This window comes from Hemibagrus wyckioides, linkage group LG09 (assembly GCF_019097595.1).
Source record: "Hemibagrus wyckioides isolate EC202008001 linkage group LG09, SWU_Hwy_1.0, whole genome shotgun sequence".
NCBI classification, from domain to species: domain Eukaryota; kingdom Metazoa; phylum Chordata; class Actinopteri; order Siluriformes; family Bagridae; genus Hemibagrus; species Hemibagrus wyckioides.
In genome coordinates this window covers 7790209-7807757 of record NC_080718.1, presented here as the reverse complement: position 1 = coordinate 7807757, position 17549 = coordinate 7790209, and the positions used below count along the sequence as shown (strand labels likewise).

General features: G+C 39.3%; 1 protein-coding gene across 1 annotated transcript in view; it reads right to left on the bottom strand.

Moving 5' to 3' along the window:
• The window catches only part of ush2a (Usher syndrome 2A (autosomal recessive, mild)), a 214114-nt gene that overhangs the window by 191390 nt on the left and 5175 nt on the right, over window positions 1-17549 (bottom strand). Inside the window, exons 4-6 of the mRNA XM_058398879.1 lie at window positions 6907-7042; window positions 1344-1407; window positions 833-1127 (exon numbers count right to left, since the gene is read on the bottom strand). Coding sequence (XP_058254862.1) covers window positions 833-1127; window positions 1344-1407; window positions 6907-7042 — 495 coding nt within the window. The remainder of the gene's footprint in view (window positions 1-832; window positions 1128-1343; window positions 1408-6906; window positions 7043-17549) is intronic.

Below are 17549 nucleotides of genomic sequence, written 5' to 3'. Positions count from 1 at the left end.
TTTTAAAAAATGGTAAGGTTATAAATATAACACTTACATTTACTCACTTAGCAGACGCTTTTATCCAAAATAGAAATATAAGCAAAGCGATATATCGCTATATATGATAAGTTTCTCATATGAGTGTTAGAGGAGAAACATGCACAGAGTAGAGATAAAATATTTTGTGTAAGTGCAAACTTTGATTCAAGTTTCAGGGTAGAAGTGGGTCTTGAGCCATTTTTTTAGTGATGGATTCAGCTGTCTGGTTTAGGATGGAAGTTTATTTTGCCACTCAGAGAGTCAGTTTGAAGGTTATGGAAACATTAAAACTCAAGAGTAACAACAGCAACTGCATGTTCAGATAGCGTACAGGATTTCAGAAAGGAGCAAAAGGGCAAAATGAACAAAAATGTGTACATAAAATCAAACGGTTACTTTCTGACTTCGCCTTGGCTGTGGTTGCAAAGAAGTTGTCTAAACCCTCGCCAACTTTAAAGTGCGCTTTTCTTACAATGTAATCAAGTTCTAGGATCACTACAATGCCACAGTGTGTCACATTGCTTGTGATATGATGTCATTGTCCTGCACTTCATATCATCAAAAGAGAGAAGAGCGCTTACTTACTGTGTAAGACAACAGCAAATTCGATATTATTACACATTTCTGAGTGAGAGATGTGCAAAAGAGACACATACTTCAAAACAGTGATGTACAGCTTACAGCTTTCATATCTACCATATGCATAATCCAACCATGTGAAGGATTTTTATGGGCTGTCACATGCATCTCTATGTACTGTTCTGTATACATGCACCCAGGCAGCGTTTGCAGAAAAATGCTCATGTGCTACCTGGTACTGTCCGCTCTCCAGGTCTATGGTGATGGAAACCCCTTGGTTCAGTTGCTCCAGGTTTGAGAAAACGGAGGACACCCAGGTGGTGGTGATGTCGTTATCGTTGATGTAGTTGAGCGGGTGGGCGTGTGGGTGGAGGCGGAGCACGCGGTTGCTGGTGGTGTCATTGGCGCCGTTAGGGATGCAGTACCTTTCCATTACGGGGTGCACTCTGGGGTGACTGGAGGGGCAGCGGCACGATGGCTGAGCATGGAGGGGAGGGATTCTCGCCGAATACACTTCCTCGATCTCCCTAAATCGTACACAAAATAAAACAAGCATGTTCGAATGGATAAGGCTTCATGATACTTTCACATGCACATGGCCTGATGTATTGCGGCAGACTAAAGAAAATAAAATGAAACAGACAAATATACCCAGAAAACCCTTCTGAACAAACTAAATCAATGTGGCTGTTCTATTATATGGAGATCTTTCCAGATTGATGAATGGATGTCAATCCACTGACCTGTTAGTCAAAGTCTGGGGATAAAATCTGAAATCCTGCATTCTCCCGACAAATTGATTGGACCCTGGGAAAGGAAAAAAAAAAGGTGTCAATGGCTGCTATTGAGAAGAGTGTGCAGGATCCATAGCGGGGAGAGGATTACCTTATCTCTGCCATTGTTTTGGGTGAAAGCCACACTTGCTGCATGGTGGATGGATTGCACTTATTTGCAGCTCTGGGTTAGTGTGTAATCCTGCTGACTCAGTGTGGTGTAGTTAGGATACAACAAAACATGTAAACCTATGTTTTGATATTAGATATAAAGCAGTGAAGCTTATTGGAAAAACTCAGATTAAGCCACATTATAAATGCAATCTTTCAGTGTAGCATATTAAAAAAACAAGACTAGGAATAAGCCATTATTTCTACTCAGATCCCTACTCTGAGAGAGAGAGAGAGAGAGAGAGTGAGAGAGAGAGAGAGAGAGAGAGAGAGAATTGTGTATGGTGGCACAAGCATACACAATTTAAACATTATGTGAGCTGTCCTTTGTTACGATTTGAATTTGATCACAATTGAAGCTTGAAATAATGTCTTTAAAGAGTTTTAAAGATAATAAACTAAACAGTCATGTGCTTTTCCATTTGGTTTCCCAATCATATTTCCTCCACCAACACATGCCTTGCTTTTCCCACATTCAGATGAACAGAACAGGATTTCGCAGACCTGGGCTTATGTGTGGAAATGTGTGTAAACAGGATCAGGTTTTTTTTTTTTTTTAAATCTCCCTAAAATTCCCTAAAAAGAAAAAAAATTCTCTAAAAAGGACTGTCAGGCACTGTGATATCAGAACCAGCACTATGCATTCTGGAATCCTGCTAAAGAAAAAAAAAAAAAAAAAAAAAATAGGTAATTAAAAAAATGAACTTGGGTTTAAAAAAAAATATTTTTAAAAAAATTTAATTTAGGTAAATTTCATGTGCACTTTTTATGCTATTTATGATCACAGAACTAACAATACCTTTATTTTCTGCTTCCTTGGATACAAGAACATCTAACAGCTTTACAGAAAATAATTTTTCCCCCTTTCCTTTACCTTGTTTATTTTTTCTATATCCTGCTGTGCACGCTTTCCTTTTATTGATTCAATACTGCAGCAATCGCATAAATTAGGGTGTGCTTGATGTAAATGATATGTATATGCGGGCACAATAGGGCGTGATCTATGCATATGACATGTAAAAAAGGGACTGGTGGGTGTGAACTTGTTTCTTTGCCGCAGAATTCACTGAATCGCTGTTTTCGCTTAAATCACAGCTCGATTTCATGCTGTATGACTGCAGACGCAGATATATTTAAACGTCATAATCTGCGCTCCATTGCATGTAGCTTTGGGACATTAAATGCAAAATAAGTATTTGTCTTACATATTGTATTTTTCTGGAGCTTGGTTCAGACCAGAGACGCAGAAAGTGTAACAGAAAAAGCATGAAGCTTTTCAAATGAATATCACTGCTTTTTTTTTTTTTTTTTTTTTTTACAAATTCACATGTCTCTAAAGAAATCCCTCAAGAATTTTACTGAATTTTTGGAGCCAAAATGCTTGATTTTGCAGCTGGCTTTTTTGAGGAAAACTATTCAAATTGGAGAAATAACAAGCATAGGAGTCTTCTTTTAAACTGCTACAAGTGAAGACACATTTGTAATTACTTTCTATGATAGCTGTGCTCATGTCGGACGCACGTGAATGGAAGTGAGCGTTGGCTAAATGTGTGTTACAATGATGTCTGTCTCAAAAGATTCACAGAGCTGGCTGCAGGTGGGAAGATGAAAGTACAGGACAACGAGAAACAGGAACCATGGTCAAACAAAACAGAAAAAAATAACAAATGCTTAGTATTTTCATACATTTGGTGTGAATACTTTGCCGTGATTAGAAGACACACGAGGGTTTAAATAGACAAACTAATTCAAACAGAAGTAGACTTGGTTTCGATGAGAATGCCACTGCTACCAAGTCTAGTTCATCTTGTAGCTAATCTATATGCCTGAAATACCGTTAAAAATATACTCCATAAAAGAAAAACTATTTCAGATATTTAACGGTGACTGACTTTGGATCAATTCCAGAATCTTTTAAAATTAGTGCATCTTCTGGTTACAATAATATTAATAATGCCAAATAAATCCTACAAACATTCAAGCACATATGTCCACTTATGTCCATTTTGTTCAGTGTCTGTTTCATGTGTTTGTGTTGTTCATGTCACATCCCTGCATTGTCACTCTAATGTTTCACAATTAGTCTGGAGTTTTCCTTTTGATCAGTTTATCTACTACCTCATGTGTCTTGTGTTCATGCCTTTGTTCTTCGAATTGCTTTCTCGGCCTTGACCACAATTCCCGTTTCGTATTTTCCTGCGTTTTTGCCGTTGTCTGTTATACCCTGCTTGTTGGATGGCTGTTTTCTGTTAGGGATTTTGCCTCACTGTTCTGTATTGTCTGCTATTAAGATTATTGTCATTTTCTGTTCTTAACCTGCACTTACATCCCCCTTCATGACTCTCTATGTACAGTTTGTCAGGCACAAAAACATACAATTTGAAATTTGAAACTCCAGCTTTTTAAAGACAAGCAACAACTGATGCTTTGGAAGTGTGTTAAATGAGAGTTGCTTTGTTTTACTGTCTTAGCAATACCATTAGCAGGCAAATGAAAGTAAATCAAGGGCGTGATTGCGAAGGCTGATTAAATTACTGGGACAGTGACAGCTTCACACTTTTAGCAGCATTACAGGTTCTTTCAGGAAAAGCGTGATGTGAAACACTACTGAGTATACTCCTTTAAAAAACGCTTTCCAGGTACTACCAGGTGTACTGTACTACTGGCAAGATTTCTAAAAACATCATGTTTTCTAAGCATGAGAGCTGCTGCAGGATTTAATTCCCATACCACAATAATGATTATGATTGCAGTTTTCTATAAATAAAGTTAAAGTATCATCGTAACACCATATCACCATGTTGGATGCAAACATCCGGGTTCGGAGCAAAGACGTCCGGATGTGGAGGTGATATTCAATATTTGTAGATAATACACCACGGGCTATTAAAGAAAGGATTTTTATCATGCTACATTTTCAGAAAATGGTGGAGACACGCCGTCCCCAGCGTCCCTTATCCAAACCTGCCTTGCAGAGAACTCTGGATTGATTGAACACGCCATATATTTGTTGCTGGAGCAACTTCAGAGCTTTATGCTAACAATGAATGCTTCGAGAGAATAACTTTTACTTCGAAGCAATATTTCAGTCTCTCAGTTTCATCCATATAATTTATATTTACCATCAGCCAAATTATTCCAAAATTTTATGAACTAAAATTTTCAATAAAGTAAAAGAATTCAAAGCCAGAATGAACTTCTATTTGGAGTAAAGTTCCTGACAGTGCAGTGAAAGATGACCTAATCAGTTAAAATTAAAAAATGGATCTAAGGAAATTTGTCATCGTAATAAGAACACATCCTCGGAGGATACGGTAGCGACGGGGAGTACAGGAGAGTCCCGGAAGGAAATGAAGGTAACATCCATTTAGCGTGTGCCGTTCACAGATACGTATTCAAATGCAGTTTTACTGTGGGCATAGCAGAAATCCCATCTCATCTCATTTATGAACAGATTATGTGTGGCCATATGGTCACCCTTGGCCTATATAAATCCCCAGATTTGATTAGTTGCTGGCTTACAGATCTTTCGGAAATGAAAAACTGTGGCACCTTTGCAGATTAACGTGCCCTTTTTTTCCCCCTTCCAATTCGACTAAGAAGAAAATGCTGTATGGGTAAATTAATTTAAAAATAAGGGCAGCATTCATTTAATATAGTTTTATATACAACTCAGTAGTGGCCAGTGGTACACTTCTCTGAATGATATTAAGAATATATATATATATAAAGAAAAACAATAAAATAGAATTAAAAAAAAAAATCCACACTTTCAGAATTGACAAAGAACAAGAAGAGAGACAAGACAGGAACTGTTTCTGGCAGGTACAGTGAGCATCTCAGTGAGACTTTGAAGCTTAAGGTCACTAGCATACATAGCAGAAAGGCTTGTGTACAACAGCAGTACCCAAAAGAAACACACACACACACACACAGAGCAAATATAGCTGCGAGAAGCAATTGACTGTTCAAGCACCAAATGTGCAGCAATGATTCATGAGCAAGTATCAGCTTTAGGTCAAATCAGTAAACATGCATATGTGAACTCTGTATGATCTTCAGTATTATATGATTGTGTCATTTATTTGATTACTGAGCAGAGCATGACGTGTAGAACTGTGCCGCACTTCCTGATTGAGAGTGTTCATTTATTGCCTCGCCATGACGACGTCGGTTAAGCTATCTATCGTAATTCTGCATCGTGAATATCTTCACATCAGAAACTGGTATGAATCTGCTGAGAAGGAGTAATAAACATTTGGTTCAGGTCACACTTCCTGTTTGCACAGTGTGACATGTTAATTGCCAAAGCAACATTATTTAATACATAAAAAAAGAAATAAATAAAAATCACTTGATATCATGCTGACAAAATTCAGGTTCATTCTCATGAACCACCCTGAAGAACTGGTTTATGATTGTTCATGAATATTCAAACGTTTTGGTACCCGTCAACATGCAAAACGTAAAACTTAAGCTGAAATTGGAGATAATGGACGTGATAGTTATCAATTATTCATTCATTTATTAGATTTATTCATTTATGTCTTTGAAAATGTCATACACCTACTAAAACTTGTGTGTGGGGCCGAAACTGGATGTACATAAATAAGACAAAATGTCAAATGGGATATTTGGGTTATTGAATGTCTGGGTCACGTTCAGATCTAAATAACCACAATTACTCCATCACTGGACGTTTGATGGCTTCGGAAGGAAGGAATTTATGTTAAATATATAATGCATTTAAAAATGACACTGCTGCTTATACTTAGACGTTGCTCAAAAGTTTCCAGTAACACATTATATCATCATATTTATTCTGAATATGTAAATTCCTGTGAATCCTGTGATGTCCAGTGCTATACAAATCAAATTGAATTGAATTGTTGATGCTTGACCATTTCTGAGGCTCTTGGCATGAATAAACGCACAAAAAAGAAAAAAGAATGAAAAGATTTTTTTTTTTTTTTGCATTTTTTAATGCTTGGACCCTAACACCAATACAATATGTATTGTATTCTATTTAAATAAAAAAAAATTAGAAATATAAAAATAAATAAATAAATAAATAAATAAATAAATAAATAAATAAATAAATACAGCATCATTATGCAGTACTTGGGCCACGTTCAGATCCAAACTTTTTTCTTCCAGAACTTGATAACCACAATTTCTGGGGCTTGTACCAAATGTTTTATGAGTTTATTCATGCCAAGCATTGCGAAATTAGTCAAAGACCAAAGATAAAAGTAAAACAGGAGAAAAAAAAGAGTATTTTTTCTACTACTACTGCATGCAATTCTAATAAAATATACTAATTCACATAAAATATCAAGGATTTCTGAAAGCAAGGAGTTACCTTTAGAGTTCTGGCCAATCCAAGCCCTAGCGTCTGAGGTGACATCAGCGACTGGACTTAGCAGGGGTTTCGTGTCGAAGGCCGTGCCGTCTTCCTCTTGTCCATTCAGGAACAAGCTCACGCTTGTTCTGTGTACCTAAAAATTCAACAGGAATGCATGTTAGAAAGATCCCACAAGTCCAGAGTTACATTTAGAACTGGCAACATATTTCCCTGCTCATTTCCTGCACTAAACCTGCCAGCAGCATTTTACACTTGCTCGAGCTCTGACGCTAAAAACGCTGGCTGCAAACGGCGGATATTGCGTTACACGAGTTCATATGAAACCTTTAAAAATGGAAAAAGTTTTTTTGCCTTTGCTTGGTGACTGTGTGCCACTCTTCTAAGATAAAGAGCCCTCCTATCACATTCACATTTGTATGTTCACAGCTTCCTTCCTTCCTTCCTTCCTTCCAAAAAAAAAAAAAAAAGTTAAAAAGGTGGATGGAAGTGAAGCAAAATTCCTGGAGGATGAAGGAAGCACGAGACAACTAGCTGCCTCGAGGATCCTTAAGCCGTGCTCTTTCATGATGGCTGATTGAAGACTGGCGAGAGGCCGTTCTCAAAATCTCAAACCGGCCCGATGACTTGCTTCTTGAGATCTGAAGCCCACGTCAGAGTGATGTAAATGAAGTCTGAAGTGCTTCCATCTATTTAGCGGCAATGAAGGCTTTTGAGACGTGAGTCTGGAGCTGAGACAGTTTCGCTGTGTTGGGTTTTAGATTGTATTCCTTTAGTTTGTTGTCTTTACAGTGAACATTGATTACTCTTTAACTCCTAAATGGTGTTATTTGTCTTCTCGGTCACAATTCAGACTGGAACTAGCACCAAGAATGCGGGAATAATTCCCTTATTTTCTCGTAAAATACTGATATCAGTGTGTTTGGTATCGGCTGATGCAAAATAGTGATCTCATACAAACTTCCTGCTATTAACTGAGCAGCTTCAATCTTACTGCAAGGTCAGAGGCATGTTTTATAAACTCGTGAGCTGTGTTGTTTGAATCTGATCAGATTTCTGAACAAAATAGAGAATTATGGTAGAAAACCATAAAAGGTAAAAAAAAAAAAAACTGCATAAAGTATCACAGTAATCCTTTCTATTAAACAAAGATGTTAGTCAATGCATATACGAGTTGAAGAGACACATTTCTACCCTCTGGTTTATTTATAATAGAGTAAACATCACTGATTGTATCCTTTGTGTGGATGTGCCCTTGTTTCAAACGCTTCCACTACAAGAAAAAAAAAAAAAAAAGCCTATGAGATCACTTCAGCACTGCAGGAGATTATTAACCGGCCATTCTCTGGAGCTTTTAGTAACTTCATAATCAGCAGGTGCTGACATCTTAAAAGCTGCTCTCAGCTTTCAAACTGAACCAGGCATATTTGGTCTGTGCAGTGAATTACCTGAATTCGCTACAAATTCATGCGATTGCTTTTATGAGAACGAGTGCCGAGGAATCGGGTATCCGACCGGCTTCAGAGCGAGAAGGCCTGCTGAAACCCGCCGGATGAACACAAAAGCTCTGCGGACTGTAAGATCACAAAAACAACTGCGTTCCAGGGAATTCTTATAAGTACGTGTAACAGCCGAAAGTCAGGCTATGGGGAAAATGGCGTGCACCCTGGCAGGAGGAATAAAGGCAAAAACTCGGAATCACCACTGAATAAAGGGATTAGTAAGCTTGACTCTCGAGTGAACTTTTTTCCCACCAGACTACATTAGTGTCAACGTTTAGGGTTTAAAATTTCTCGCCATTTCTGAGCCGGTCTGTTTTCTGGAGGTTAAAGAACAGGTGACGTGTCGGTGTGGCGAACATGCTGCGTCATTCCCTTTCCCACCAAAGCTCTCTGCGTGGAAACTCTATCGGCTGACATTAAAAGAGAGAGAAATTCCATCTTTCCTTTAAGACTTTCCTTTAAAACAATATGTTGTTACATTTAGCAAAGTGAAACGTTAAACCTCTGAGCTTTTAAGCAATATACAGCTCTGGGAAAAAATCAGAGACCACTGCCCAATCTCCAGATTTGAACCCTACTGAAAACCTCTGGAATGTCATCAAGAGCAAAGAAAGATTTTACATGCTTCAACATCTCACTTCACTTCCTGTCTAATAAACCCCACCCCTTTGACAGGTACTACTTGAGCGAGATAATCAGTCCACTTCACACGTCAGCGCTTTTAATGTTATGGCTGATCAGTGTTATATATATATTTTATGCATAATTAATATCCTGTGTTAATAATGAATTTGTGCTTGCAGGACAGAATTTTTCAATATATAACGCTGTGTGTCAAGTCATCAAGTCTCCAGTCCTCTTTCAGGTCATATCAAAGATACTGGGAGTCGAATCCCTGAAGAGTCAAGTGTAAAGATTTGGTGTCAATGAGAAAAAAACAGTATAAACTGCCTCCTGGAAACACATGATATTTATTAACATTTTACTAAAGAACATTTAGTGGAAAGGAAATGAGTGTGTGTGTGTGTGTGTGTGTGTGAGATAAGCATCATTTCATTAACTGATTAGTTGGCTTATTTAAAAATATTTATTTCCACTATTTCAAAACGGCATGTGTGCTTCCATGTTACCTCCTGGACACTAATAACACTCACACACATAACTATACAGGAATAAAAAATTAGAACAAAAATTTATATTTTTATGTATTTTGTATATTTTGAAACAAACGAACAACTCAATTATAAAAAAAAAAAACTGGCAGATTAATCAATTATCCAAATGATGCATCTATTAATAACATCTGTATTGTGCACCTGTAGTTATAAGGGCAATCCAGGGCACAGTGTTTTATTGCTGAACTTGTGGGAGGAAACAGAAAAAAAAAAAGCTCCAATGTCTTTTTTTCTATGCAGGTATATCTAACTTCAAATGCCATAGCTTTATATCAAAAATGATGCTTTGCCCTTTTGACCTGGCCCATAAACCAGGGCAGAGACACGAGCCTAAAGCGGAGCTGAGGCACCTTCAGCAGCCTGAGTGACAAAGCGCTCCATGATAAAGCCCTTTCCATTTCAGCGCTGGACGAGCTGTCAGGGCCCCGAGAAATATTCCACTCCGGATGAGGGTATCAGCGCAGGCAATCCCCAGCTTTTTCAAAGCATGTTGCTGATACCTGCCGAAGCCTAACCCTTCTATCTGTGTGCACGCACGCACACACACACACACACACACACACACACACGGATGTTTTATTTACAGCTTAGCCCTGAGCCTCAGCGAGACAGACTCTTATCATTTAAATGAAGCAAAACTGTTTCCTTACTTGTAATTTGTTACATTATCCCATGTATCGTAGCGCACCGAGTATGACTCGGCCAATCGTTTGAAATATAACCGTCTGGAAGAGAGCGCTGCTGGAATTTCAGCGCCGATGCGTCCGGGTCGGCTGGAGCCGGACGCCTCTCCTCGACGTCGGCCATTACACAGCGGAGGAGGCAGCTGACGAACAGCCAATTTTCCCTTTATCACATTAGTGCAGCCATGAGAGAGACGCATTTGTTCTACTCAAGCAGGCTAAAGCTACAATTACCAATCTCATATATACATGTTTTATATCAGCCCTGCCTTCTCCCACAATGAGGGTGGCGGCGATAAATTAACACTAGCATGACAGTTTATTTAAGAAAAGAAAATTGTCTCGGTGGCGTGGGAGAAGGCGGAAATATATAAGGCGACGTGTCAGTGCTTTTAATAAAGGTAATAACTCTTGGAAGGCTATGCTTTAAGCAGAAAGCATATCAGAGATCTATTTCTTTTCCCTCTCTTCCTCGCCGTGACCGAAAGGAACACGAATCATTTTTGCTAACCAGCTTGCAAGGCTGGGCTTTTCGCCTCGCTTTTCTACGCGCTGGCGTGTCCGTGACAAATGTCTACTCTTAGTAAAATAAGTGCTTTTTTTCTCCCCCCATAATCCCAAAGGTTTCTAGAAAAGGCCTACGACTCCGCCATTGACACACTGATTAGAAACGACTCTGGCGTTTGTGAGCAAGATGACTGCTGATGTACGTCCATCCTTTTTGTGCTTTTTTTTTTTTTTTGGATAAATGTCAAGATTGTTTTGAGTCGTTTTAGAACACAGCTCAAAAGCTTTATTCTTCAGCTTTCAAATCAATTAAAAGCAAACAGACAGACATATCTGGGTGATGCGTTACTGTCACAACAAGAAAGGCTGAGGCAGATGCGAATGCAGTTCAGGCAGTTTAATGGCAACACTGGAAATGTCCAAAAAAAAAGGGAAAGGGTCAGGCGATCGGCAAACAGGACAACAAAGCAAAAGCAAATGACTAAAACCAGAAGTCAAAGAAACCAGAAGTGATACATGAACAAAAGATGTTAGCTGCATCCTAAATGACGTACTACACGCTGCACACTAACACTATGCTCTATATACTCTATAATGTAGTGTATGAATTTTAGAAGGGTTGTATATCTCAAATGGAACACAAAATCACACAATGTGAGCTAATTTAAAAGACATTTGAATGATGTCCACTGGAGTGTTGTCGGCCATATTGAAAATTTGTCTCTGATCCCTCCTCTCCTCCGGTACATAAGCAAAGCTGTGAGGGTTGAGTGCAGTGTCCCACATTTCACACTTCATTTTTTGGTTGAATAAGTGAATCGTCCGGACTTTTGATGTTGCAGTTTTCAGTACGAAATCATGGTGGAATCGAAAGATGCAACATTTGCAGAAAGTTACTGAAATACAGCAAACTGGTTAATGTTTAAGAGAGATAGTAAAAATAAAACAATCCGGGTTACTTATGGGTATTTAGCAGTGGCATGTCTTTGTCAGGTTGTTTTTCCTTGCAATAAAACCTAAATCTCTGCACAATTTACAGTTGTAAACTGTTGTAAAAAAACACCCCAGTGCACACCATTTGTTCATTTTCTGGAGAAGTTAAAAATTGCTGCTTTTTTGTAGTTAATTAATAGATAGCACACCTCCATCTTGCTCCAACCAAGTGACTTCAACACACCTGATGCTGTAATTACGACTACCAACTCGTAAATACAAACTTCCCAGGAGGAGTGTGCCGGTTGTGCCTGTAGGCCGTGATGTGTTCTGGGAAAGAGTTTGAGGATGGAGTCGACCTGATGGTTACAACGAGCATGAATGCTGGATGAATAAGTGCTGTGTGTTCACCGTCACACAAGCTTAGTAAGGATAACAGAACAGCATAAAAACAGAGTTATTCAAATCTCCAGATACAGACAAAGCCAAAGTCCTAGTCTAATGTGCTTCTCTGGAGCTAATGAATTTGAATAATCCAGCAATACATTCTTATGCTTAATTTGCATGTGTGCTTACTGCATGAGATTTAAACTGTCCAGGATTAAGTCTGAAACAAGGTCCGACCCAAACGTCACGTATATGAAAGGGCAGCATATATGTAAGTATATGAAAGTGCAGCAGTCTAAAGAGGAAAAGAAAGACAAAGACAGATCATGACTACCTTCAAGACATTTTTGGTGTGTTGATGAGAAAAATGGTACTACACTAACATATCTGTTTGAGGGAAATCCTCCCTAGTGAACAATGCCAGAGGTGACTGGGACAATGAAACACTTCCTAAGATGACTTGAGGAAGAAACCTTGAGAGGAACCAGACTCAGAAGAGATGGTTCACCGGATGATCATAGGACAGTGTTAACGATTACAGCAGCAGTTCTTAGAAGGTACAAAGTCATAGCATCCATGTGAGATTGCTGCTGAAGCAAGGCTGAGTCTTGGGCATCAGCTATTGTTGGAGTGCAAATCTTTATGTGGGACTATAAACAAGTGGTTTAAAATCGGAATGATTAAAATAATTTCTTCTTTTTAAAGGAAAATGCTGTGCAGTGTTTAATCTTTTAAATAAAAGAATGCTGTAATTACAGTTTAGACTTCAGAGATTTGCTGTTTATTTATGCAGATTTGCAATGAGGCTTTAACGGATTAAGATTTTAAAGAAGAAGGAATATAAGCTACGTGAGCAATTACAAAGTCCTAATCACTGTTATATACTGCCATTAAAGACAGGATTTATAATTGCGGCAACAGGCTGCACTTGTCGTGAATTAACTGCTGTTTTTATAGTGAGCTGCTCCTCTTCATATGACTTTTCTGTACACTATACTAAACGCAGACACCAGGGCCAGAGAGTCACGCTCAGCCCATCCGTCTCCTGACAGCTATCAGATTGAGGGCGGTGCCTGATGCTGACTGCTGAGTTCATTCTGTCCACACACACACACAAATACACACACACACACACTATGTGAATGTTTATTTATGACGGTTTTCGTAAAGCTCTTCTGTCATAGATGAAGCTCCTTAAATAAGTCTTCGTCTTAGACCTTCGAGTCGAGTCACCTTGACCCAACTGTGCATCTTTCACCAACAATAATTTCCTGATAAACAGTGATTTTTGTCCCATGGAGTTAAACAAAGGCAGCGTTAAGAGCGCCAACACATCTGGAGAGCCCTGCTGTTCAGACGGCTATGTGCCTGTCCATCACGTACGGCGAGACGTAAGACGTCAGAAAGTTCTTCATAGTGCATCAGCCTGTGGCCAGTTACCAAGAAGGTTCGCAAGAGGTTGGCAGGGCCTAGTACTCAATACTGACCAGTCTGATTTATGTCTAGGAACTGGTGATTTCCACAGACTTGCCAAAATAAAACTGTCAATGAGAAGACATTTTATAACCTGAAATACCAAATAAATGCCTCTCCTAGACCAAGCAAAATCAAGTCAATATAAACTTATTTTATATATAATTTATATGATTCAGCACATATAGAGAACACTTCTGTATTTTATTTCTCATTAGCCTTGTTAGTGTTTTCACCACATTCCTTCTCCATAGTCATTTCACTGCCTTACGCCCAAGCCTTCATCCTTCCCCTTCTCCTGTTAAAGTCAGTTTTTGGAACTCATGGCAGCACACACTAATTTGCTGTCAACATTTTGGGGTGATTTATAAAGTGTCCATGGCCTTTCAGCTCTGGGCGCCCGCGGAGAGAGAGCCAGGGTAAGGTGGAAGCTCTTTTTTTTTTTTTTTTTGCCTCTGTTCACCTTGCTTCACCTTCACGGATGCTGCCAATCAGTCTCCATCACTCGGGGTGAAACGAACCACTCGGAGAGGTCAGCTGACCCGCAGCCAGAGATCCGAGAGAGCAGCCTGATGCTGGCGTTCGCGTCTCCTGTGCCAGACCTGCAGTCTCCTACTTCACCAAAGTTTACTTACAGAACATAATCATCAGAACTTACACTTGGAGTCACCGTTTATGACAGGGACTAGATTGTTCGCCGAGTGGATTTTTTTTTACTTGCACAGCTAATGTTATAACAAAATACTTTTGCAAAGTATTCAAACAAGAGCACCACAACAACATACCCTTTATATCATCTAGACAACAGCTAACAGTGGGTTACAGTCTGCATTTCAGGATTAATACCATATTAATAAATGGCAATTCGTCCTCCATAGTTGCATGAACAAAGCACTTCCAGGCTTTTCTTATACTGCATGCTCTTTTCTCGCCCCATTGACGGGATACTTGAGAAACAACGCAGCCAGCACTAATTCCTCCACCCACCTCCCCGTGATTCCAAGATTGCTCTGGCTGGAGGGGATTGGGCAATGGAGTGGCTGGCCTACATTTCTTTGGGTAGGGGGAGAAGTTCAGGCGAGGTGATGAGCCATGTGTGCATTCGGGTTAAGAGCTCAGGATTCGGGGCGGCTCGTGGCCAAAACAAAACGTCCCCCAGAGAACACGCGTCCACCGCAGTGCATAGTTGCCAGATCGAAATGCCACGGCCAAGGTCTAGACCCGAGCTGAAGGCTGTAATTGTGCGTGAAAATTTTCATGAACTTGGGGGATTCTTTAAAAAAAAAAAAACAATAGCTGTAAATCAAACCACATCATACACACTTTGAGTCATCATATCAATAAGTGAAATGCTGGTTTAATTAGATGTTTATATTCCACTAGCTCGAGAGACAAATGGAAGAGTTAAAGTAATGACAGTACTTCAGACAGACTGCTTAGATTAACAATTCTTGTATGAGTAACTAAATGGCTGAAGCAGGTCTATTAAAATGTTGCCAACAATCAGCAAAAAAGCCCAGAATGTAATTTGAACTGAATTATTTTGTGCAGGTTGAGAAATAAAATATTCCAGTACAGGATAAAAAAAATGTGTTTTTAAGTACCCTAGAATGCCCTAAATACAGCATAAATATAATCTAGGCGCTTCTTTCAGGTTTAACGCGAGAACAAGCAGTACTCCAACACATGAGCCTCTAACAGTCAGCACTGCATTGTATCCAACTGAAAAGTGAGATCAGACATAACAAGGCCTGGCAAACACAGCATACAAGATGTTAGCTGGTGATGATCATGACTTCACTCGTAACACTATCGAGGAGCTCTGTTACATCAAAACGAGGCTTAACCTCTCTGACCTAAAACATGGTGTATTCTGTTACGACAAGCTAAATGCTGAACTGATGAATGGATTCATCTCTGCCAGGGGCTGATATAAACACAATGGCTTTTCTCTCAGCTTTTCCTCTTTGCAACCTGGTAGAGTTTGTCAACTAACATCTGCAACACGGTATTTTTAGAAGGAAACGCATCCTTCATACCTTTCTTACTTTCCCACATGAAATCTCAAGCCACTTGCATGATCTCGATTACAGCCTGTATCCGCCGAGAGAGGGGGCCTGGTGATGACGAGCTACGCGCCAAAACAATAGGCTGAAGATCAGTCGCTTCTTGTTGTCGTCTGAAGGGGGCCGCATGAAAGCGATATCCTTCTTCCCTTCTCCTCGCTTCACCCCAAGCACCTGCAGGTCATCTCCTCTATTCTTCCTCCTCTCCCCACCCTTTCTAAATACTGTTCCATATTCCTATTGAATGTTTTCCCCCAGCTCTCCTCTAGGCCTTTAATTTCTCTGTGACTATGCAGACCTCCATTAACCCAGGTAGGAAAGTGACAACCATCTACCTGCTTGATTTAGACCAAACTGGAACCTGACTAAGAGAATGGATTATTAGATAATGGGATGTCATTTCTGGAGATTGAAACTCACAATAACCTCCTGCCAATAGGGAAAAAATGTTCATCAATAAACCTTGAAACCATGTTTGATTTCTTGACCTAAGCAGATAAGTGTCCCTGTATCTGACTCCCGCTTCTGATCAGAATCAGCACTGGCTGATAATTAGGGCTGTTATGAATACTCTATTATAATAGACGTCTTGATTGCAGATGGAAATAGACAGATATTTGGATGAGAACTTGTATTTTAAATAGATTTTATTAGTAGTGGTACTTTAACTATCTGACAATAACAAGTATATATTTTATGTACATTCTATTTTTAATTAATGGGTGATTTTAAGTGTTTTGTGATGCTTTCAGATCACCACTACTGTAAAGAGTGATTACTATACATCTTTCCAGGCAGCTCCAACCAATCTGGTCATTCTCCTCTGAGCTTTCTCATCAACATGTTCAAGCCTGATGGGTTTTTCAGCCCATCTGGTTAAAGTAACAGAGATCACACTTGTTCTTCATTCTGATGTTTGTTCATGATGTGTGTAAATTAACTGAAGCTCTTGACCTGTATCTTCATTCACTCTGGCTGACTGGATAATTACAAAAATGAGCAATAAAATGTTCCTGCTTAATTGACCGGTGAGTGTACATTATGAAAATAGTTGGAAACGATGGAAACTGGGGTAAAAAACTAAGAATATTTACATAGAACTTATTACGTAGCATTTATCCAGGAACAATCGTCTTTTGTTAATAACTGTGTGGATATGTACTAATCATAGGATTTTTAATTTATAAAAAGGAAATGAGGGAACTAAATAAAAATATCAAAATAATCAATCGTAACAGCCATATTGCTAAATTTCCGTATCTGTATTCTTTATTTAAAATAAAATAATGTCGACTTGCAATTTTATTTAAGCTACGGTCAGAGACGAGACATCGTGATCAACACAGCAGTAATTCACTACAAAATGTCAATACTGAACTGTAGCCTCAATCCGACTGCACATCGGGCACAGCATCGAGTAAATGGCTGAAGATTTTCCCCATGTCATATACTAGTTAGCCTGCAGATAAAAGTCCAACTGGGCAGCAAAGATAGGTCTAAGAGCCCGAGCCATGGCCGACACCCAGCAGGGAACTTATTACCTATGAATTGTGGGAAGGATCTTATTATCATAATAATGTTTTCGGTCCCAGAAGTTGGCCTGCGATTCATAATCGAAACGACGGCAATTTAAAGCCACAATAATCACTGCTATTGAAAGATAATACTCTCTGCAGACAGAGCTCTCTGTTCGCTTACAATGCTGATGATGTCCCAATCTCTCCCATCCCTTTTCTCCCCTTTCATTTACCAACATGGAGATACCGGCACTCACTTACAATGCCGAACGAGGCGAGGGCTCCAAGACTCATGGGCCTGTCTGTGCAAAGAAATGCAAGAGGCATAAAAAGGTTCCTGAAGCTGATTAAGAAACAGCACGGAGCATATCAATCATTTTTTCACCACCAATGACCTGGA